The 23,928-nt window shown below is 41.1% G+C and overlaps 2 protein-coding genes and 1 long non-coding RNA gene across 6 annotated transcripts; all 3 read left to right on the top strand.

Annotated features, from left to right (window-relative positions):
- The first annotated feature begins 346 nt into the window (after window positions 1-346).
- On the top strand, window positions 347-8,075 carry LOC117551960. 4 transcript variants are annotated; one of them, XM_034225053.1, is made up of 5 exons: window positions 347-495; window positions 5,607-5,976; window positions 6,034-6,121; window positions 7,005-7,055; window positions 7,472-8,075. In XM_034225053.1, exons 2-5 carry the CDS (start codon window positions 5,629-5,631, stop codon window positions 8,005-8,007), a joined length of 1,023 nt encoding a protein of 340 aa, XP_034080944.1. In that variant the 5' UTR covers window positions 347-495; window positions 5,607-5,628; the 3' UTR covers window positions 8,008-8,075. The 4 variants fall into 4 exon arrangements, with proteins under 4 accessions (XP_034080944.1, XP_034080943.1, XP_034080945.1 ...); XM_034225052.1 differs by having other exon boundaries at window positions 5,607-5,946; window positions 6,001-6,121; XM_034225054.1 differs by having other exon boundaries at window positions 5,607-5,946; window positions 6,016-6,121.
- Window positions 1,095-3,712, top strand: LOC117551949 (zinc finger protein 862-like). Its single transcript, XM_034225035.1, has 2 exons — window positions 1,095-2,667; window positions 2,995-3,712. The coding sequence occupies exons 1-2, from the start codon at window positions 2,063-2,065 to the stop codon at window positions 3,710-3,712; spliced, it is 1,323 nt and encodes a 440-aa protein (XP_034080926.1). The 5' UTR covers window positions 1,095-2,062.
- Window positions 8,076-10,099: 2,024 nt separating the features above from the next.
- LOC117551958 lies at window positions 10,100-23,701 on the top strand. The gene is made up of 3 exons (XR_004569879.1): window positions 10,100-10,363; window positions 14,804-14,840; window positions 23,574-23,701. It is a non-coding gene; the product is annotated as an uncharacterized LOC117551958 (long non-coding RNA).
- The last annotated feature ends 227 nt before the right edge of the window (window positions 23,702-23,928 follow it).

The following is a 23,928-nucleotide window of genomic DNA, read 5'->3' on the forward strand; positions in this document are numbered from 1 at the left end:
CATTTCTTATGGCCGTTATTTCTTCTAATCCTTGGCTGCTCCTGGTCTCGGACGCCTAGCAGGCTCATAATTATAATCATATGCATTCGAAGATTTTCAACCTCTACTGTGTCAAAACTAGCATTGTGTCCCATGTTTATTCATACGTTAGACCGCCGCTCTCCCCCATGTTACGTCACACGCGGGAGGTCACGTGGGGAGGCTTTTTGTATGCGGAAGTAAACATGTCTTACAAAACGACGCCAGATGTCACTGTAGCGTATATTTCTGTATACTTTTTTGAAAATCTACATTATTTTCCTACACATTTATTCACTGGTGTGTCTAACCTGCAAGTTGCTCTTTAACCCGTTTAACCCAGAGCCATAAGATTTCTCTGTGCGCGTTTTCCCTCCTTTGTCCCACTTCGCTTTCCTTACTAACAAGGGCGGGAACATATAAAGGGCACAGAAGAGGTGCATGCTGGGAAAACGCGTGAAGTGGAAGACCAGAGAGGTATGGCTGCAGTTTTATGATTATTGTTGTTTATAAACGATGTTTCAAACACATTTATCATTATATTGTTACATATACATGCTCAGTGTTATGTGTATTTGTCAGCTGCTGTCTGGTTTTCCCGCCATTACTGTTCATATTCAGTGTTTCGGACATATTGTTTACATGTTGACTGAAACTGAATTTACAGCGCTGAGCGAACAATCCTCCGTGTTTGAACCTCTTAAATCGCTGCATAGCAGATTTATTTGGACTGGATTATCCCAGAGTCTAACGATTCTTTATAACACAGTTTCAGATTTGTGAAACCTTAATTCTATTTGTGAAAAGAATCCAGTCACAGCTTCAGTAATACCTAATGACTGTTTTAACCGTTATCAGTGGTTTAAATACATTTAGTTAAGTACTACACTTTAGTAATGAATGTGTTCTTTACTAGTGTTGCATGCATACTGTTATATATGATACTGATTTGGGCAAAACAAGTACTCTTACTTCAGTTATTTAAAGTATATTTGAATGCAGGATTTCACCTGTAACAAACCATTTTTACACTGTGGTATTGCTACTTTTATTTAGGTTAATCTGAATTCAGTGTGCGAAAAAGTGCACGTCCCACCGTCCGGGACGGGTTATTCACAACATTGGACAAGTAGATTTTTAAATTGACTTGTCCAATGGACAAGTGACATTTTTCGCCGCTATTTATTGACAAATTATTGATAAATTCAGCTTACAAAAGGCATAACTCATTCGCAAATTGTCCGTGTCCGCCGTTGTTGTTTGCAACCGCTTTACGTTTTTTTACTCACTTACGTCGTGTCGTAAAACTGTGTGAAAATGAAATACGATGGCGAAGAAGAAGGTTCTAGTGGCCCCAAGAGGGCAACAAAAGATTTCTTTCTTTTCTAAGAAGGTTTGTACACATCATTCTCACAGTTGTAAAATGGTGTGTTACATTAACAAGGAAAATAATTGAAATAAATTATGTCCGAAAATAGTGGATTAAGTGCTTGAAAGGGGACTTTTATTAATCCATTACATTACATTGCATTTAGCTGACACTTTTATCCAAAGCGATTTACAATCCCTGTGGGGAAATTCAGTAGGCAACAGGGTAAGGGTGAAAAACAGGACAGCACAGATTCACACAGGTTCATCAAATCAAAAATAAAATCGAAGATAAAAATAAAAATAATGAAAAACTATTAAATAAGAAATTAATAAAAATAATAATAAAAAAGGGGTAGACCTATGTAAAATACTTTTTTCTTTTAAAAGGGGGGGATTGAAAGGGGCTCTTTATGTACCAAGGGGCTTGAAAGGGAAATATCAAATTATTTCAGAAAAAAAACCCAAAAAATGCAGAAAGGTTTGTGGGGAGTCTACGAGTACCTAACATTCATGTTGACAAAAATCTATAATTTGTCTGCAAGAACAGGAGTCTGAACAACAGCCTGAACATGCTGAAACGAGCCCTCAGAAAGTCCCAGAGTGTGAGCAGAACGATGGCCCCCCCAGTCACGAGAAAGTCTCTGCTAAAAGGCCATGTTCCGTTATCTCACCAATGGCTGGTCCATCTAAAAAGGCCAAGAGTGACATCGCCCTGACACCCAAGAGGAAAAGAACATTCATTGAGACTTGGAAAACCCAGTTTCCATGGGTAAGATGTGTGGACGACATCATGTTCTGTGAGGTCTGCAGAGAATATCCATCCATTGCTGACCACAGCAGTAAACTGTACGAGGGTGTCACAGGGTCAAAACGCATTGAGACACTTCAGTCACACGAATCCAGCAAATATCACCTTCTCTGCATTCAAAGGAAAGAGGTCACAGAGAAAGGCACAGGGCCAATGTTTGTGGCTCTCAAGAAGCAGGCAGAAAATATGGACGACCAACTGAAACCCATGTTCAACACTGCGTTTTATGTCGCCAAACAAAAGTTGCCTTTCCGTTCATTTGAGGGCCTCATCGAACTTCAAGAGAAGAATGGCATTAAAATGCCTACACAGTACCGGAACGATAAGGGGTGCAAGGCATTTGTGCAGGCCATTGCAGAAGTCGAGAAGGACAGAGTTTCTGAAGACCTCAAGGCTTCAAGATTCTTCGCTCTGATGGGAGATGGATCCACGGATATATCTGTGACAGAACAGGAGAATGTATATGTTAGGTAATTATTATTTTGAATTCTTTTGTAAGTCTTATTTAAGTTACATTTTATCTCCAAAAGGGCCTTTTGTTTATGAGTAATTAATTCACAATCATTTTATTGATGAATTTTATTAGTTTAAATTTTCAGTTAACTTAAAAAATTTTAACAGGTAAAGTATATACATAAATTGTTTAAAGCGAATGAAGGTGAAGTTGCTTTTTAGTGTTCTTAGTCTTAAAAAAAAAGGTGAAGGCAACACTGGTGTGGGAAGGTTTATATAAGATAATCATTTAAAAAAATGTTATTGCACTTTATTGATGTACTTTATTTATTTTCTATCTTCAGGTATGTCAAAGATGGACTTCCAGCGACAGAGTTCATTGACATCATGGCTGTAAAGTCAGCTGATGCTAATGGTGTTCTGGCAGCTCTCCTCGAGGCACTACATCATGTCGACCTAACAGATGGAGACATAAAGAAGAAAATAATAGGCTGCACATTTGATGGTGCCAGCGTTAACCAAGGTGCCAAGGGAGGAGTTATTGTGAAGTTGCGGGAATTGTTGGGGCATGTGCTCATTTCGATTTGGTGTGCTCCACATAAGCTGGAGCTGTCGCTCCTAGATGCCACCAAAGCCACTGACTTCATTGACATCGTAGAGAAAGGAGTGGACCCCATCTACAGATTCTACTATGGATCTGGTAAACGTAGGAGGGAGGTGAACGCCATATCAGCCGTTATAGACGAGGATCCTGTCTATTTCTCAGCACCCTGTGGCACTAGGTGGATGGCGTCAAGACTCCGGGCATACAAGGCTGTAATAAAAAATTACAACTCCGTCATCCTACACATGGAAGAGGCTTCAAACAGAAAAACAGACGAAGGAGCTAAGTGTGTGGGGTACTTGAAGGTACTGAAGTCTGCAAAGTTTGTTGATGGGCTCCACTTTATGGTAGATGTCTTGGAAGTGTTGGCCAACGTGAGTCTGGCATTCCAGAGTAATGATCTGTTCATTTATGATGTTGATGTAAAGTTGTGTGAGGATCAAGTTGGAAGGCCTTAAGCATAATAGAGGTGATGTCTACACTGCCTACATGGCAACCTGCAAGGATGGCAAGTTTGACAGTAAGAGCAATGGACACATCACTTCACTGAAAGGAACAGGTATTCCAGAAACAGTGAAGAATTCCTTCTTGGAGAATTGTGTGAAGTTCCTAGAGAAGAGATTTTCCTTCCTGAAGGATACCCCTTTCAGTGATTTCCATGTTCTTGACCCCAGGAACGTCCCAAGATCAGACGCACAACTAGCTACATATGGTGATGTTCAGGTTATGAACATGGTGACCCACTTCAAGTCCGTTCTCAGTGAGGAGGAGGTAATAATAATAATAATAATAATTTCAATTTATATAGCGCCTTTCACGAAACCCAAGGACGCTTTACAATGGGAAGTAACAAAACAAAAAGTAATAATAAAGAGACATAGGCTGAAGAAAACAAAAACAGGAACAGGTTGCTGAGTTCTGTATATTAGTTGAGGCCAAAGGCCTGAGTGAACAGATGGTAACCAACATCCCTAGACAGTGGCCAGCTCTCAAGGCCAGACTGAAGTACAGGCAGAGGCAGCCCGCCAAGGAGGTCATAAGTGACCTTCTCACTGAGAACCACCCAGATGTGAAGGACGTCCTGGTTCTGGTGTACATGATGGTCACCCTTTCTCCCTCCTCTGCTGCCGTGGAGCGTGGATTTTCCCTCATGAACCTCATAAAAACATCCAGAAAATCCCAGATGACCAATGAAACTCTGGGGTCACTCATGAGGGTCAGCCACATCACCACCACAGTGGCAGAGTTTGACCCAGAGCCAGCCATCCAGAAATGGAAAACATCTGCTAAGACCAAGAGGTATGTCAAAGCTGCCCCAAAGCCTGCTGCAGTGAACAGCAACTTACCTGTGCCTGTTGCCCCATAGCTCGGTGTGAGGAGAACCACTGGAGTGCTGCCCCACAGTTCGGGAGACAGCTGCAGTGAACAACCACCCTGAGCCTGAAGCCATACCTTTCTGCTAGCATGTCTACTAGTCCCACAGAGGAGAAAACATTATATTGTTAGTACTTAGTTGTTTTATCTTATTATTTTATATCTGTCATTCATTTGATGTGCCTTGATGGTAGAAGTTCAGAAACCAGACACTGTGAACAATATGAACAAATAAACAATAAAATGTTTCCTACAGTAACCTAGATTCTTGTGTGCTTTATGTTGATATGTAATCATATTTAAAATAGGTGCAGCAATGCATGCACAAAGTATAGATATGGACAAGTGAAAAATGTATTCGGACAAGCACATTTCCAAACTCACTTGTCCATGGACAAGTACTCTCTAAAAACTTTTTCTCACACTGTGAATATACCCCCCCCCCCCCCCCCCCTTATTTTCTTCAAGTAATAGTTTATTTTGTTAAATGTAAAAGAGGGGTGTTTAAAACTCATGTGACAAGCAAGACTGCTTAATTATTTCCAAACCAAATTCTAAAAACAGTACAAAACATAGGTTTAAGAAACGTTGTTCTGGAGTGACCTAAACTGTTAATTGATTGTCTCAATAATCTTCAGTACATTAACCGTTTGTAGAGGATAATCAATACTAGCTAGCTTGTGTTATAACAAGGTTTATAGAAACATACATATATTTTCAGTTCTTGAATCACTGTTGTCTAGTTTTCACCATTACCAAAATCAATAATTTTTTCCAATAACCTCTTCAGGATATGTGTATTAAAACATGCTAACATCTTAAATGTACGGCTATATAATCATAAGCTTGAACGTTTGGTGCACTAAATACACACAATCTTCTGTGATAAAGGCGCTCATACACATGATATAAGAAAGAAGCGTAGTGCTTGTTGTCCATGTGACTAATCCAACAATATGTCCTTTCTCTATTGGTCAGGTGACACGTTCAGTTTGCCACCATGTCGTCCAATAAGAAGGGCGGCGATGAGCGTTTCCTCCGGGTTCAGAAGGACCCCAGGTTTTGGGAGATGCCCGAGAGAGAACGCAAGATCAAGATCGACAAGCGCTTCCAGTCCATGTTTCACGACAAGCGCTTCACGGAGAAATACACGGTGAACAAGAGAGGCCGACCCATCAACCAAACCTCCACCGAGGACCTGAAGCGCTTCTACAACGTCTCCAGCTCAGAGGACGAAGACGACGATGAGGAGGGTGTGAAGAGCAAGAAGAAGAAAGAAGTGAAGGAGGAGCTGGTGAAGGTGGAGATAGAAGTGAAAGTGGAGAAAGAGGTGAAGGTGGAGAAAGAAGTGAAGGTGGAGATAGAAGTGAAGGAGGAGCTGGTGAAGGTGGAGATAGAAGTGAAGGTGAAGGTGGAGAAAGAAGTGAAGGAGAGCAAAGACGTTAAAGCTGAAGGACCGCCGCCTGAACGAGGGGTCAGAGTCATAGAAGAGGGTGAGTAGATGTCTCTGAGGCTCATATTCACTGATGCAGGCTGAGGAAACGAGCACAGATTCAACATTACAACTTAATTAGTTTAGTTCGTCAGTTAGCTGAGTTTCTTCCCGTTAACTGAGTATGACACATTAATAGGTTGTTACATTTGAACAAGCTCTGAGACACAGTTCCGTGACGAAAAAAACCTGTATCCCCGCTAACGGGGGCTGCAGGGTTTATCTGCTTAAACATGACAATAGCGCCAAAATAAACTACACATTATCATATTCATGCTATACATAACTAAGCACAAGAAGAGGCTGCGAAGCTAAAGTCAAGAAGAGCAACTTACTCGTTTGATGCGATGACAGAACTAACGTTCACAGGAAGTGAAGCTATGATGCGTTCAAACGCCTCTTGTAAAATACAGTCTTTCGCCCAAAACTTCCAATAACTGCTTCAAAAATCTGCCTTCATATAAACTCAAGGAACTATTGCATTTTCATTAATAAATTGCTTTGACATTTTATTTTTATTAACGTCAGTATTTCTTTTTGATTCGTTGTAAACTGCTCAGGGCTGGTAAAGGTCTATAGATTTGAATAGTAGTTTGAAAAAAAACAGTTTTAATAGCCGTTTTTGATTGGCTTTTTTTAATACTTGTGTCTGGCTGGCTGATGTGCTCGATTTGAAAATGATGCAGTATTTAAACAGGACTTGCATCTTCTGCCTCTTATTCTGCAAGAAGACAAGAGCGACAGAGAAAAAATGTATTCCTATGGTAAATGGCCGAATTTAGATTAATGCTACTTGTTATTCATTCATTGTGTGCTTGCTTTAGCGCTGCCTGTTAGAATATGATTTAATTTATTAAACTAATGGTTGAAAATGATCTTTTCAGATGAACTTGTGCGTTACACTGCAGCAGAGAAGACCTTCACTGTGAGAAAAGGTAGGCTGCTTTAATATTGTTTAAGTTAGAAGTAACACACTTAGCTATTCTATCTACCTCTGGAACTAGCTAAACTAATTATAAATATGTTTATTCTTCACTGTCGGCTCACTCATTACTCTGGATCAGCCAGCTGCATGAGATACTGACGCGCTGTCAGGAGAGAGGAAAACACAGGCTCCGTTTATTATCCAAAGTTACTGTACACTTTTGAATCATGTAGTTAATCTAGCATAATTAGATTGTTTAATATAGAGTCGTTATCAATTTCTTTTAAAACTCTATAAATACCATAGAAGACGTTTGACCTGCACTTTTTTCTCATTTTGTCGATGTTAACCGGCTACAAAACATTTCTAAGGGAAGCTCTGGTTTTGTGTGTACACTATTTAGTAACGGTTGTTCTGTGTTTGTAGGGCTCCCAGTGTACTTGCTCACAGCCTCCATATGCCAGGGTGTTGAAGAGCAGATACCACACCTGACTGCTGCATATGTCCACCCAGACACATTCCTCGCGCGGAGCCTGGAGCAGCACGCCTGGAAATTTGATCGGGTGACCGGGGAGGCGCTGGTGGTCGTGCACATCGGAACCGATGATGTGGCCTCCGGCCTGTCCCCAGCAGCCATCGTGGGACAAATGGAGGCCCTCATTGACCGGATCCAGCACGGCCATGCAGAGCCTCTCTATGTGGCCGTCTGCTCTATCCTCCCCCGGCTGGTGGACAACCAAAGGACGATGGGTACGGTGCGGGACACCAACCGCAGGTTCCACGAATTGTGTCGGAGGAAGAAGGACACAATTCACCTCCCTACCGGGAAACTGTTTCTCCATCACAGACAGATTATTCAAAATTATTTTACTGGGGATGGAGTCCACCTAAATGTGGAGGGGAAAAAAGTCCTCTTTAATTATTTAAAGACATTTCTTTGGCATTTTTGTAAGCATTCATAGAATGTTTACAAAAATGCCAAAGACATGTCTTTCTCACAGACAGACAGAGAGGGACAGAGACAGACAGACAGACAGACAGACAGACAGAGAGGGACAGACAGACAGACAGACAGAGAGGGACAGAGACAGACAGACAGACAGACAGAGAGGCAGACAGACAGACAGACAGACACTGCGTTACTGTTAATTATTTGATTTTTATAAATGTTAATAAAAATGTGTTGCAATACTAGTATTATATTGTGCTTTCTAATATATTAACTGGGTCCATTTGGAAGAGTTTTAGACATTAATTTGTTACACACACCTACACACACTGTACAACACACACCTATGCATGGTCCTTGTTGAAATAAATACATAATAATAATCATTATAAATAATAATAATATAGAGATAGGAAATTACTGACAGGGAACCCTCTGAATCAGACTACGAGAGGCTGACTGCATCCACTCAGTGTGTCCGATTCAGAAACGTGACTCTTTCACCCTTTACGTCACAAACAAAGATGGTGGATGAGATTAGATCTATAAAACACATGGAACGATAATCAATGGGCCACAATGAAGGAGAGACTATCTGCATCTTTTAAAACTTTACGCACAAACGTTTCACCTAAATAATGAAATGCCTCCAATGCAAATGTTAATACGGTTGTTTATTGCCGTTTCTGAAGTTTAAGAGGAAAAACAAAACAAAAAACACTATTGGACAGTAGGTGGTGGTTTGCACATTGAAGTTGTTTTGAACGAAGAAGAACAGGGAGAGAGAGGAGCTTACTTGTTCCTTACCTCTCTAGCAATAGAGAGGCGAAGTCCCTCCCCTTCCGGTGGGACTCAGACCTTATTTCGGAAAAAGTTTGTATTGATGGCAGAGATTATCAACTGTTCAGCGCAGACTACAAGCCGGAATGAAAGGATCAAAATAATTGTCAAATCAGCTGAAAAGTACCTTGATGTGAAAGGGATGCACTGGGAAAATGTGAAAGATATCCTAAATGATGACGTCCAATAACCTCAGACATGGACTGGATCATCCTGATGGTGTTAATTGTACTGCAGTGGAATGCTAGAAGTTTAATTGCAAATGGACAAGAGTTCAAAAAATATATTGACAACCTGGGAGAGAAACCTAATGCTCTTTGTATTCAGGAAACATGGCTGAAACCACAACTGGATTTTATTGTGAAGGGATATACTGCAGTTAGAAGAGATAGGGACTCTGGCAGAGGGGGAGGAGTTGCAACATTCATACAGAGTGGTATACATTATAAAGTTATGCATGTAAGTACAGATCATGAAGCAATAGTTATAAGGGTATGGAATGATAGAGGACCTATAGATATAGTAAATTATTATAATCCATGTGGGAAATTAGATCAAAGTATATTAGAGGATGCTTGGGGGTACACTGCAAGACAAAGTAATATGGTGTGGGGATTTTAATTCACATAACTCGCTCAACCCGGTATCACGGCAAGACGTGAACATGTGACGATTTACCATGCTGGGAGACGTGAAGATGTCACGATTTCGTCCCCTTCAAACGTGACAGCTACACGGTATTGTTAACCCATGATAACCAGTGGAGAAATAACCGGAAATACCAAGCAAATGCTACCCCGACGTAATGATTTATTTTTTAATAGTCACACTCGATTACGGCTATTTTCTTGTTGCCCCAGCTGGTCGACACCTCTTTTAGCAGAAACAAAGGCTACATTAATGTATTAAATCGATGTTAATCCGTGCGTGTGGATGTGGAATTAACGGACGTGACGTTTTGCGATTGAGTTGCCAAGCAACAGCTTCGGTTCATGTTCATTTACAAACTATTCAACTACAACCGTACAACCGTTATATTTAAAAACATGTTAGAAGGCCTCACGAAATACTTTAATGCACATTAAAATGTAAATGTGAAGGAATGTGTGTATAACAAAATACATCGGTCATTAAACGAAACCGGAAACAGACGTAGGCAAGATCCTCAGCTCGATGATTGGATGGTTATCCGCAATGCATGCTGGGATTTGGTGTTTATGTGATGTGAAATCTGAAAACGTTTTTTAAAAATACAATAATACTTTATTCCGAGTGTGCTTGCTTTTCTCTTTGAAAGTCATCACATAACGGCATTGTAATACACGGTTCGGCTGCATTAAATATTACATATCTGCCGTAATTCTCTATTTATAGAGCCCTGCTGAGAAGACTTCTAGACAAACAGGAGAACTGCCGCCAAAACTGAAGATGTGACGTGGGCTCTAACTCTAGGGCTCTGGGTGGCGGTATGCACCTTTTAAGTTGTTTGCAATCCGACAAATCCGAGAGAAGAAGAGGTAGAAGAAGAGGTGAGTGGATTAAACACCTGCAGAGGTTTCATTAAGTGTATTTACACCTGTTAGCTTAGCTTACAGTTAATCACGAATCAGAAGTTATCTTATTTAACACAACAGCTGTAATCTTAGAAGAAAGAAACTCACAAAAAAACTTGAAATGTGCGCCAACATCGGCTAACAGCTAAAGTCTAAAAGCTATCGGCTAACAGCTATTGACTAACAGCCAAAGTTATTATTTCAGTTCGGCTCTGGGTGAGTAACAGTTTATTTGTAATGCTCAGCTGACTTTATGTTAGTAATTTATTACACCAGTTGTCTTTAAGACAGTTTGAGTTGTTGGGTTGGTGCTCTTTACCATAGATATGGTTTTAAATATATGCTAACTTGCTTATTAGCATCGCCATTCACCGTGACGTTGCATTTTTCCCATTGAAATGAATGGGGTTCTTCAGTTAGCAGCTAACGCTAAGCGACGGTTTAGCTCATTAGATAAATAGATATACTTTATTTAACAGGGATGCAAACTTGTCACCTTTCGGCGAAATTCGCCGTTTTGAATCCAAAATAGGTCGTTTGTGTGATTCATGTAGATCTGCAATAAAAATATGTTTGGGGTATGGGGCGGTCTGGGACCCGGAGTAATCTGCGGCCGCGAGCTGTTATGTGCCAGCATGACACGCATGGTGTTCTTTTTTATATATTATAATGAAGCGCGAGTTGTGTGCTCGAGTCTTCCTGCCTGTCGGCTCTGCTCATGGATGTATAATAAGGCTGCTGCTCCGCGATGAGGGTTTAGCTTCAGCAGCTACATTACCTACGGGCAGGGCCGGACTGGGACAATAAGTCAGGCCGGGAATTATACACCCAGCCAGGCCACTACCAGTTTTATTTTGTGCCATTAGTGCTGCCCATAGTGATAGCCCTAAACTTTAAATCTACTACCCCAGAATAAACATATGGACATGGGTTACTAATTTTTAAAAAAAGTGCAAATCTATTTAGGAACTTATCCATGTGAACATATTTTAGGTTGAGGTGGACCTCAAATCCTCTAGGGGGGTCCGGGGGCATGCTCCCCCGGTAAGATTTTTTTTTTTTAAATGTTGGACTTAAATGCATCAATCTGGTGCACTTTGAGGGGGAAATAAAGAGACTACACCCATATGAAACAGAACTGTATACATTTAAATAATCATAAATTCATAAGAACATGGCCATAACCAATAACATACCATATCCAATATGAAAAAACATTGAAACTTGTTTATTTATTTGTTTTTGGTTCATTTATAGTTGTGAGCGTGTCTGGGCTCCTGAATCAGCCTCACCTGTCTCCCTCCTCTCCCCCTGCTCCTCTTTGAGGCAGCAGCAAAGACTAGTTTTAGCTCTCACCATGTTTTTAAAGTTTATATTGCCTTTTTTCACCTAGTTTTATTATTCATCCATATTTTACTAATCACTCCCCCTTCAAATGGAAATATATGTTTACATAAATGGTGACCAAACCGTTTGAGACCCACAGAGAACTTAGACTAAGTTAACTAAACACTTTACCTCACCTGAGGCTGAGCTGTAGTTATCAGTCTCTCAGTCTGACAGGAGAGGACTCTCCTCCACCTTGTTGACAGCTCATGATATCCGTTAGCGCAGCTAGCTAGCTAGCACCAGATGCTAACAACAACAATACACGTAACCGGGGAGCGCGCTTTCTCTCTCGCTCGCTCGTGACACACATACACACACCCTCCCGAGCTTGAATGACACACAGAGACCAATCGAGGGCTTTAGTGTACGATCTGTATGAAAGTGGCCATGTCGGCAGGCCACATCATGTAGACAGCCAGTCACCCTCTGTGAGGCAGAGTCAGACCCACATTTGCGCAGCGTTGTGTTCACAATACATACAAAAAATAATCCTCAGGCCAGCAGGCCACTTAACAGGCCAGGCCATCGGGAAACCTCCCGGTTCTCCCGATGGCCAGTCCGGGCCTGCCTACGGGTGCGTTCGTTAATATTAACTGTGTGGTCCGGAGTCACAGTGGCACAGACTGGACCGCTGGTGAACAGCTGTTAGAACGGGGCGTTCAGGTGTTCAGATCAGAGCTCCCTGTCGGAGCGGCAGAGCGTGATGTGCACTGACAAATGTTTCTGTCACAATATTATTTAAGGAATCGTTGAGCTATACATTGTCACTATCTGCTAACGTTAGCTTTAGCCTTCGTTTTCTAATAGTTTTTTTCATAGGCTATAAACGGAGGTGGTATAAGTATAGGTCTTGTACTTGAGTAAAAGTAGAAGCACTCAGATCTTGTACTTGAGTAAAAGTAGAAGTACTCAGGTTGGAGGAATACTATGTTACAGTAAAAGTACTGCATTCAAAATGTTCCTCAAGTAAAAGTAGAAAAGTATTCTCATCAAAATATAGTGAAAGTAGCGACAGTAAAAGTAGTCATTGTGCAGATTGGTCCATTTCAGAATAATATATATGATATGTTTTATAATGATTGATCATTAAAGTGTTATCAAAGCTGGTAAAGGTGCAGCTAGTTTGAATGACTTTGTATACTGCAGGGTAGCTTGTGGATTTACTCCAGGTGGAACTAAAGTCTGATTTAACACTTGATTAGATTTCACATCATTCATCCAGATCTGTAAAGTAACTAAAGGTATTAAATACATGTAGTGGAGTAGAAGTACACCATGTACCTCTGAACTGTAGTTGAGTAGAAGAACAAATTAGCAAAACATTGAAATACTTAAATAAAGTACAAGTATCTCAAATTTCTACCCAAGTATAGTACTTGTTGAGTTTATGAACTTAGTTACTTTACACCAGTGGCTATACAGATAGAAAAACTAAGCCTTGCACAGAGGCATGAAAATACATTTTCAAAATGCTCAACAGTGCTGCCAAAATTATAAACTGACTGCTACACAATTAAAATAAATGCTTTTATATATTTCTATTAGATGTGACTCTTTGGCGTTTCTGTTATTATTACCACTGCTGCTTTAGTTGTTCTGACTGCTAAAATCATCTGTTATTCCTCATTTTAAAGCCGATATTCCGTGGGGTCGGGGGGGCTCGGCTCCTTGTCACCTTTTTCATACCTGATGAGTTTGCATCCCTGACTTAAATAATGATTTATCTTAAACTTGGAAATGATTGTGTCACAGCAGAAGTGTTTTCAGGCATTAGACAAGTTAAACATATTTAAAAGATGCAATAAGATATAATAAAAATGAAGCATTAGCAGCAAGTTTACCCACAGGACACATATCACTAGAGCAGGGGTCGGCAACAGGCGGACCTAGACGCCGACCTACCCGGACCTATAATCGATACATTAATAGGGGATTTCAATTTTGACACAGTGTTTGACCAAACATTCCCTCTCAAGTCAGAACTGAGGTCACGAAAAATAAGCCCAATATGATCAGTCGACCAGGATTAAAACTAAAGCAGGGCAGGCTAACCAATGAGCACCTGCATGTGTATGAGAATGGCCCTGACATAATTTCAGCCCAGATTTACAAACTCCTGGCAGGACAAGCTCCAGCTCAATTCTCGCACTGAATAAAAAAAGGTAGTGGGGGACTGCAATATAAGAGGGAAAGAGAATCTTTAAAACTGTTCAATTGTTATGATGTGTAAAGACTGATATTGTTCTATAATCGGCTGAAACTGTTAAGTCATGACGTGAAACGGTTAACAAAGAAAAAGGGAAACTCAAGCTGCTGCTACACTTTATTTGACTTATCTAAAATTAAGCACTTTTAAGATGCACATATTTTCAAAAGCTATTTTATTTATTTTCTCTATTTTATTTTTAAATGCAGTCCGAGAGGAACATTACACATATCCACAGTATTTACTGTATATCTGTAGAGTTCAATGTTAATTTACAATAAATATTGTTATTTTTGAATTATACTTTCTTTATTTGATTGGCAGTCAGTTGCTGATTACATGCAGACGTTGATAAAGCTGCAGCTAATTCAATATATATCACACTAATTCATAAAGCAAGTTAGACATTTTGAAGTTCCGTACTTTGCACAGGGACATTTTCTCTAACTGGACCTCGTTGAATTGTAGTTACCCCTGCACTAGAGTATCTAAAGAATACACAATATGCAGAAAATACTGTATACATGGAGTACATTAAACAGTCTCACTAGCTAATGTTTGCTTTTCTGTGTTAACTCAGTAATAGTTAATGACACAGATAGCGTTATAACCGTGGTTCAAACAACCATTAATGTCACTTTCTATGTGGATAAAGTCATTTTAATGAAATAAAAGTGAATAAACTGAGCTGTAAATTAGAATGTAAGTTGCTACACAGAATATGAAGAATTATATCAAAAATATTTGTATTATATTAATAATGATTTAATAATAATAACTTTTTATCGTTAATAACTATCTGACCTTTCTATCATTTTCAGCAGCATGGAGGAGAACAAGGAGACCCCTGGAGCTCAGGTCAGTGTGCACTTCATCACAATATATTCCTAATTCCAGCGTTTCCGCCAGGCGGGCGTCTTGCCGTCATTTGACGCCCTTATTTAGCTCGGAACGCCCTGAACTCGAGCCGAGGGCGTCCAGAAGAGTTGTTATCGCTTGAAATTACGAAAAGGACAAGGACATCCCTCTGTTGGAGGGGCAAAGGAGTCTGGTGGGATTATTTTCACCGCCAGCAAAGTGTACTGCCGGCAAGCCTTGACGGGGGGGTGCTAGTGGAGCACGCGCGTGAACTGGAGAAACTGAGGCTCTGGTAAACTGTGGTAACATGAAGAGCCGTTTGGGAGCCGAAAGAGCCGGCTCTTCTTAGTGAGCCGAGCCAAATGATCCGACTCACTAAAAAGAGCCAGAATTCCCATCACTAATGCGTAAAGAGGTGGTATCTATAAGGGAGGCTCAATTCAAAATTCAAGTCCAGGGTTTCCCACACATAGACGTTACTTGGGCCGCCCAGGTTTAACGGCCACCAAAGTATATTTCGCGACCCATTCATTATTATTTTGTTTGTATACATCCACGAGCACGACCCCATCTGCAATTGATTTACTAGTGGACAATGATCCCTCACTTGCTGTACCTGTTCACTCTGCTATCGCGTGGAGGGTCTGCTAACAAGCGACCAACAGAAAGGTTAATGTTGTTGCACCTCACAAATGCCTAACACTGCTATCCCCAAATGAAGGGTCACAACCTGTGTTGAAATATACAATATGAATGCACAATATGGTTAGATATAGGTTAGAACGTTGTTGTATACGATAATACTTTAATTGTCAGATAAAGTCTGAAATGTGACTTGCGTCACAGCAGCTCCATGTGTAACATCAACATAGACAAATAAGACAAACACAATACATGAGCAACAAACATGTAACATAACAGCAGGATCAGTGAGAGCTGCTCAAATGCGGCTTTCACACCAGCGCTTTTCCCTTTCTAGCTCCGAGCTAGAGCTTTTCTGGTTCAGCTCCGGTTTCCCTTTTCTGCTCCCGCTCTGTTCACACCGCCCAGAGCCCGACTGGTGCTGCCGCTGCTGCGTCATGACGTCACCGTTTACATCGCTGATTTGCTCCCCAACGGCATTACGGCGCTCACAACAACAACAACGGGGAACTGCGTCAGGTCGATGATCGTGTTGCTTTTAATCACACAGCCAGAATAAATTGAATAACGACTTCTCCAACCTTATACTTTGCTCCAGAGTGCCGTGGTTCATTGTTTATTAATGTGTTTCTGCAGCATTTACCGACCGCTGCAGTGTTGGCTGCTCTTCCACGGGAGTTTATTCTCCTCCGTTAGCTCTCGGTTAGCTCACACTGCTGCGGCCGCTCTAAAGTATTCACTGTCCGACTCACACAAGCAGCTGATACATATCCCCAGTCCCCCTTAGCCTAAGTGAATGTGTGTCAGTCTGAATTGACGCTGTTTGGTATCACAACGCTGTTATGAAAGTTTCTCTGGTATGAAATGGGTGATGTTAGCATAGCAACCGAAGCTAAACTGACTACTTGCTATTGCTATCCTATTGTGGCATAAACCGTTTTCTACAGGCTCATTTTACCGGCGTATTTTTATTATGATTCTACTTGTGATAGTCGGACACGACAACCTGTGCAGCCCATGTATTGATTCCATCCGATAGCTGCTATAATACAAAACAACACGTCTGCCTCTCTCCACAATGATCAATAACAATGAACGGATGGTCAAAGTAAGGTACAAATAAACAGAATCACACGAAGCCTGGTTAGTGTTGCCTGACTTTATAAAGTGTGTTTATAAGCACTACTGCTTGTAGGCAGGCATGACAGTCGACCCATGTTCAGGGGAGGTGGGTTTAGTTTCCTGCACGCCTCGACGTAAGAGAGACGTAAGCGACGCCACCTCTTAGCTCCGAAGCTCTTGCCTCTAGACCGACAATTTTTTGGAGCTGGAAGTGAACCGGATTCCGGAGCTAAGAGCCGGCGCCGCTGCGGTGTGAACAGGAAAAACCGGCGCTTTTCAGGCTCCAGCTCCGAGCCGGCGCTGGAAAAGCGCTGGTGTGAAAGGGGCAAAAGAGCCTTCAGCGTGCATCTGATCTGGATTCAGCTCTGTGTTTACTGAGAAGATTGACTCTCTTTTTTCTGTTCTCAAGGTCATGGCCTTTCTCCATGGAGATCTTTTCTTGCCAGTCACTTCCTTTACCTTAGTTGGAGCAATGGCATCTATACATTTTTTTATTTTTGAATTAAAATGATCTACTAGCTCATTTACTGAGAGGTTAGCAGGGGCAAGTGTGGAAGAAACATTCGGAGTAAAAATGTCCTTAGTGTTTTCAGTTAAATATCGCTTTGTGGTTACCTCTTTTTGAACATTTGTGTGAACAGAAATAGAGCTCTCAAAGGAATGATCAGAGAGTGCAACATCAGTCACCACAACCTCAGAGATATTCAGATCCTTTGAGATCATTAAGTCCAGAGTGTGCCCCTTATTGTGCGTGGGCTCCGTCACATGCTGAGTCAGTCCATAGTTATCAAGAAACCAAAACAGTTCTTTAGCCCCTCTGTCCTGGGGGTTGTCAACATGGATGTTAAAATCACCAACAATGACTAGACGGTCAAAGTCAATACACACTATAGACAGCAGTTCAGTAAAGTCATCAATAAAAGCTAAAATAATCTAGTAAAGAGCACAGCTGAACTCCCGCAGCCCTGGGGGGCCCCTACATTGGTTGTGATGGCAGATTAAGGGTTTTGTTAACCTTCACAAGTTGCTCTCTACTAGTGAGGAAAGTGGATTTACTTCCATTTTTGACACCAAGATGTCTGCTTGTATTGTGTTGAATGCTGCTGAGAAGTCTAGGAAGAGGGCTCTTGCATAGGTGTGACGTTTATCTGAATGTTTAGTAATGATAGGAACCAGAGTAGCAACAGTACCACCCCCTTGCTTATAGGCAAATTGGTATGGATCAAGTATGTCTTGTCCGTCACAATAGGTTTAGCTGAAGAGGTCATTCCTGTCATGGTTCTCATAGTGTCCCACACTTTTTTGAGGTCTTTGGCTTTAAAAGTATTTCCCAAAAGCTCTGTGTGCCAGTTTTGATTCCCTCAATTTGACTTTCAGTTCTCTCTCTGTCTAAGTGCTCCATAGTCTTTGTTTTTGAAAGCTATTTTCCTGGTTTTTATAACTTTTTGTTAATGTCCTTAGTCACATATGATTTATTACTTGGATAGATTTGTATTTCTTTAGTGGGAACACAGAAGTTAATATAGTCTTTGGTAACGGTAGTTATTTCATCTAGTGAACCTGAAAAATGTCCCAATCTGTCCAATCAAAACAGGCTTTCAACTGTTCCCTACTTTCATTTGTCCATGTCCTTATTACTTTCTTTTCTGGTTGACTTCCCTTCAGTTTGGTCTTATACACTGGTATCATATTCACAACATTATGATCAGAGTTCAGTATTGGTGGTCTGTATGCAGACACATGGGCTCCTTTATCATTAACAAAGCATTTGTCCAGGATATTGTCTTTCCTGCTGTGATCCCTAACATACTGCTGGAACCCAGGTAACACAGTCTCCAGGCGACATTGCTTCATGTCCCCGAGCAATATTGCCGGTGCATCGGGGTGGCTGAGTTGCAGCTCGTGAACACAGTCAGCGATGGAGCCGGCTGCCAGTGACGCTCTAACGCTGGGAGTCACGTAAACAACAAACAGTAAAATACATCCAAATTCTCTAGGCCAGTAGTTCTCAACCTTTTTACACCAAGTACCACCTGAGAAAATAGTTGGTTCTCCAATACCACCATATGACCAATGTTAAAATACAGTCTATGCACAGTTCATGCAGGACTCGGAGGCACATGTATTCATAATAACATTATTTGTTGTCAGCTCCATGTACAAAGGGCAGTCAATTCAATCAATAGCTTTATTAGCATGACCATAGTTACAGACAGTATTGCCAAAGCTCTGTATAGTTGCAACATCTATACAAAAATACACACAAATAAACAGTTATAAACAAACTGCTAAGAACATGTTTTTTTTGTTTTTTACAAGGAATACAGATTCATTTAATTAATATAATACATTAATACAAAATAAAATATGATATATATATATATATATATATATTAGGGTCGGGACTTTAACGCGTTAATTAAGATTAATTAATTACACAAAAATTAACGCATTTTAATCACACTTATTTTTGCACCGCGGAACGTTTCTCACTGGATGAGTTTCAGGCGTACCGATTATACTGGAGCACCAACTAACGTTCATGACTTCAGACAACAACAAACCACAGTGAACAACAGTGGGAAATGTTGTTTTAAAAAACGGACGGATGGAAGCGTCGATAAGAGCACGGTTGTGTGCAAATTATGCAAAAAGGAATTCGCATATCACCGCAGCACATCAAGCCTCAAGTATCACCTCAATGCAAAACATATAGCAGCTAGCGTGGACGTTAGCCTCTTTTATCGCGTTCACACCAAAAAGAGCCGGTACTAAAATGAGTTCATGAGAACCTTTTTACCCCCACGAAAGTGCCTGCTAGAGAGCAGAGAGCTGCTAGAGAGCAGGGACTTTCGTACGGCTCTCTTGTGAGAAAAGAGCTATATTTCTGATTGGCTGGGCGGATTGCAAACCACGCCCTGTAAAACTCCCAAAAAGTTTTGTGAAGCCGCCATTTTATTATCCTCGCATTAGCATTATTAGCATTAGCCCAGCGCAGAAACGCAGAGAGACTAACTTATGGCAACACAAAATAAAACATGGGAGCGAGCGGTGGAGATGAGGAGGTGTCGGCGTTCTGGCGATTTACTCGGAAGGCTGCTGGGACTCCCAGCCGCTTCTACTGAAGCCAGTCCCCGGGGACTTCCGGCCGGGGACTTCGGGCGGCACCATACGCCGTGAAGTGGTTTGCGGCCTGCCAGTAAACCCAAAGCAGAAGAAGAATAAGTGACGTCAGCGGCTTCATTTGCCTAATCCTCCCCCAGGTTCAAAGAGTTCTCATGAACCTTTGTGGGAAAAGTACTGCGGTGTGAATGCGCCTAATGGTATACTAAAATCCATGTGAAAAAAATTGCTTCTCACTGTTCTCAGGTCAAATATTTATATGTGATTAAAAATGCGATTAATTTCGATTAATTAATTACAAAGCCTCTAATTAATTAGATTAATTTTTTTAATCGAGTCCCGGCCCTAATATATATATATATATTATATATATATATATTATATATATATATATATATATATATATATATATATATATATATATATATATATATATTATATTATATATATATAATATATATATATCTATATTATATTTATAATATATATATATAATATATATATTATATATATATATAATATATATATGATGTGAGAGCTGGTGGATCAGGTCAGTCCGATTCCCTCAAACTGTGGCAGGCAGAGACAAACTGTCCTGCAACAATGCAGCTCTCTTTATATTCCCCAGGAGTATTTTTCATTTTTAAATATTTGAGGATGCCTATGGTTGAGTTTTGGGAATAATTGTTTCCGTATAGGTTCAAAAGTTGGGCATTGTGTGAGGAAGTGCTGCTCTGTCTCCACAGCAGTTCCTCCTCACGGTTGGCATGATCGCTCCTCTTTTGGCAGCCATGGTTTTTTGTACTTGCCTGTGTCTATGGCCAGGCTGTGAGCACTCAGTCTGTTCTCTCTCTCTCTCTCTCTCTCTGTCTCTGTCTCTGTCTCTGTCTCTGTCTCTGTCTCTGTCTCTCTCTCTCTCTGTGTCTGTGTGTGTGCACCTGCATGTTTCTATGGCCAGGCTGTGAGCACTCACAGTATGCAAAGTAGTCTGGTGGGATTATTTTCGGAGTATTGAAGATCGTTTCCCCGACATCGGCGGTGACTGCCACAGGACAACACGGAATGTACGCGATGAGCGCGGGGGTGCTAGTGGAGCTCGCTCGTAAACTGAGGCTCCGTGATAAACTGTGATAAAATGACTCACTAAAAAGAGCCGGAATTCCCACCACTAACGTAAAGAGATAGTATCTATGAGGGATGGAGCCACCCTCAAAGTACACCCTGTAGCGAGTAAAACTCTTAACACAGAAAATACCTCCCCAAAACGCCTCGTTGGAGATACGTCATTGTCCATTGTTTACTTCCTGGGTACTGTGACGTAGGAATGGCCAGTAGCCGCGCCCAGAGCTATGACGCGATACGGTCATGCGTTACCCGGAACCAAATTGACCAATCCGTGGAGCCGTTATGTAGGGCTGTAGCGATACACTTATCTCACGATACGATACACGATATTCAGCTCACAATACGATATATATCACGATATTCAGCCAACGATACGATTCGATACGATTCGATACACTTATATCATTTTCTGAAAGATTTTAAAGGGACAGTGTGATTTTGGTGACATCTTGTGAGTGTTCCATTGACGTGGATTGAATTAATTCAACTGAAAACTGAAAGCATCAATTATACAATATATGGCTCTGACAGAGAGTCTACAGCTTGCAAATGCTGGACAAAATGAATCAAAAGATGTGGTGAGAATTTGTTTCATTTATTGAAACAGTGCAAACTGTAGCTTACAAGCCTTTGAAACGTAAGCCCATAAAGTGCAGTATCACAATGGACAATGGATAATTAAAAGGTGCAGCAGGTGGCGGAACACGGGGGATTTGAATGGGACTTCAAAATCAATGTTTTGATGGCATAAAGTACCTTAAACATACCGTCAGTTTAAATGCTGTTTTATACTGAAAAACCAGAAGTTCTTGTGCACAACCAGTTGTTAAGCTTTTATTCTGAAAATCCTTGATCTCCGGTTAGCATTTAGCATGTGGCTAATATACCATTTACTATAGAGGTGAATTTAGTAGTGATATGACACGGAGTGTTGCACACCGAAACCTACTGATTTCAACACTACAACTACAGACGTCGAGATATTATTATTGTTGAATATTAAATGAAGGTACAGTTTATTTGAATACGTTTGTTTACAGACGTGGGTAGCATGAGACAACATCCGGAACTACCGGAAATGATACCAGCCGTGAGGTATTTTTGGAGTATTGATTACAGCGTTTAAAATGTATTAAATGAAAAGTCATGAAAGAGATAAGCAGGAGAAAAGGCGTGTTTAGTTATATATTTAATGTACAATGTCTGAATCCTCTGTAATGCGCAACAACGAACATTCGAGACGTGGAGGACCGGCCCCCAGCAGCGCCAACCGGCCCACAGGGAGGAGCCAGCAGAGGATATTTAACAGCTGGAAAGGTGGAGCTGTTCTCTTCCCTTCGCTCACCCAGAACACAGCTGTTTTTCTGACTGAACCATCTTCTGCTTGTAACATTACCGCGCTTTTTATTGATTAAAGTATACATTTTAACCTTCTCAGAGACTCAATTAGTCTCCTTTTTAAAGCTTCTCTCCTGGACGCGAGAATAACAAACACAGTTATCAGACTTAATGTATCGATACCCGCGGCTGAAATATCGATACTTTCTCGGAAAACTAAATATCGATATATATCGCAGGATCGATTAAATTGCACAGCCCTACCGTTACGTTACGTCCTTGGAGCCGTTACGTGAAGCCCCCGCTGATTGGTCCAAATTTACCAATCCACGGACTTCCTCACACACACACACTCAGTGCAGGCAGCTCTGCTGATTTCTCCTCCCTGGCTGCAGGCTGATAACAGACAGTTGGGATCACGGCAAAATTCTCTCTGCAGACCCATTCTCACAGCGTTTATCAACCTTTTTCTTACTCAATATCAAGCCACACTTATTGTTTTTACTTCGGCTGTGACTTTGTGTGTGCTCAGGGTGAGTTTGGCTGTGTTTGGCTGTCGCTAAACCACACCTCCACGGAGCTCAGCGTGATTCACAACGTCCTGACCAATCAGAGCACACCGTGCTCACAGGGAGGGTGGGGGCTGGAGCTATTGGAGCTACAACGAGTCGTTAAAGGCAGAGTGAAATTCAGTGAACACACGTAGATGCTGTATGAGAAACCAATGTGAGTTTGGAAAATTGCACAATATATATCTATTCTAGTAGACCTCAACAATGGAATTATGATCAGTGGAAATGGCCATGACATGGGACCTCATGGAGAGTGGGGCTCTGAAAGTGTGTGTGTGTGTGTGTGGCTGTGTGTGGCTGTGTGTGGCTCTTTGCAGCTGGTGTTGCTCTTCTCAGATTCTGCTGAGTTACACGTTACTGCCTCCTGGTGCTGCAGAGATTTCATGAAGTGAAGGAGGTTTTCCTTCTATAAAACAGCTGTGGGCAGCAGATACTGTGAGAGTCACAGACATGAGTACATAGGTAAAGGCAGACTGGTTCACAGACTCTCCTGTTTTGCCGATCCGGTGCTTGAACAAATAACTCTACACCCCTACACAAGTCAAGTCGAGTCTTTTATCAATGTTAGTCAAGCAAGTCTCAAGTCAAAAAATATGCGACTCAAGTCATGTGACTCGAGTCCCCCACCTCTGGTATATACTGTGGTTAGCATGTTGCTGTATTACTGTATCAAATATAATGCTAATATAATAAACAGATAAGTAGTATTTTGTTAACTCAAGGTTTATATTAAGTGAGTTTTTATTGTGTTAACTTGTGTATTTATGCTTTTTAGATTGACTTTCTCTCTTTCTCTGTCCGTCTGTTCTAGAAACTGAAAAGAAGAGAGAGATGTCACAGCTGTCAGCAATGTGACAAATCCTTTACAACATCTGGAACTTTAAATCGCCACCTGCATATTCACACTGGAGAAAAACCGTACAGCTGTGAAGAGTGTGGGGAAACTTTCACTAGATCAGATGCTCTCAAAAGACATCACCTATTCATACAGGAGAAAAACCGTACTGCTGTGAAGAGTGTGGGACAACTTTCACTACATTAGGTGCTCTAGAATCACATCACCGTATTCACACAGGAGAAAAACCGTACAGCTGTGAAGAGTGTGGGAAAACTTTCACTAGATCAGATGCTCTCAAAAGACATCACCATATTCATACAGGAGAAAA

Source organism: Gymnodraco acuticeps, unplaced genomic scaffold (assembly GCF_902827175.1).
Source record: "Gymnodraco acuticeps unplaced genomic scaffold, fGymAcu1.1, whole genome shotgun sequence".
NCBI lineage: Eukaryota > Metazoa > Chordata > Actinopteri > Perciformes > Bathydraconidae > Gymnodraco > Gymnodraco acuticeps.

Coding starts and splice junctions, on each gene's coding strand:
- LOC117551960 (XM_034225051.1), top strand. CDS start 5,629: ATGTCGTCCAATAAGAAGGGCGGCGATGAGCGTTTCCTCCGGGTTCAG. Junction 6,122..7,004: donor GGTCAGAGTCATAGAAGAGG/GTGAGTAGATGT, acceptor TGATCTTTTCAG/ATGAACTTGTGCGTTACACT. Junction 7,056..7,471: donor GACCTTCACTGTGAGAAAAG/GTAGGCTGCTTT, acceptor CTGTGTTTGTAG/GGCTCCCAGTGTACTTGCTC.
- LOC117551949 (XM_034225035.1), top strand. CDS start 2,063: ATGGCTGGTCCATCTAAAAAGGCCAAGAGTGACATCGCCCTGACACCC. Junction 2,668..2,994: donor CAGGAGAATGTATATGTTAG/GTAATTATTATT, acceptor TTCTATCTTCAG/GTATGTCAAAGATGGACTTC.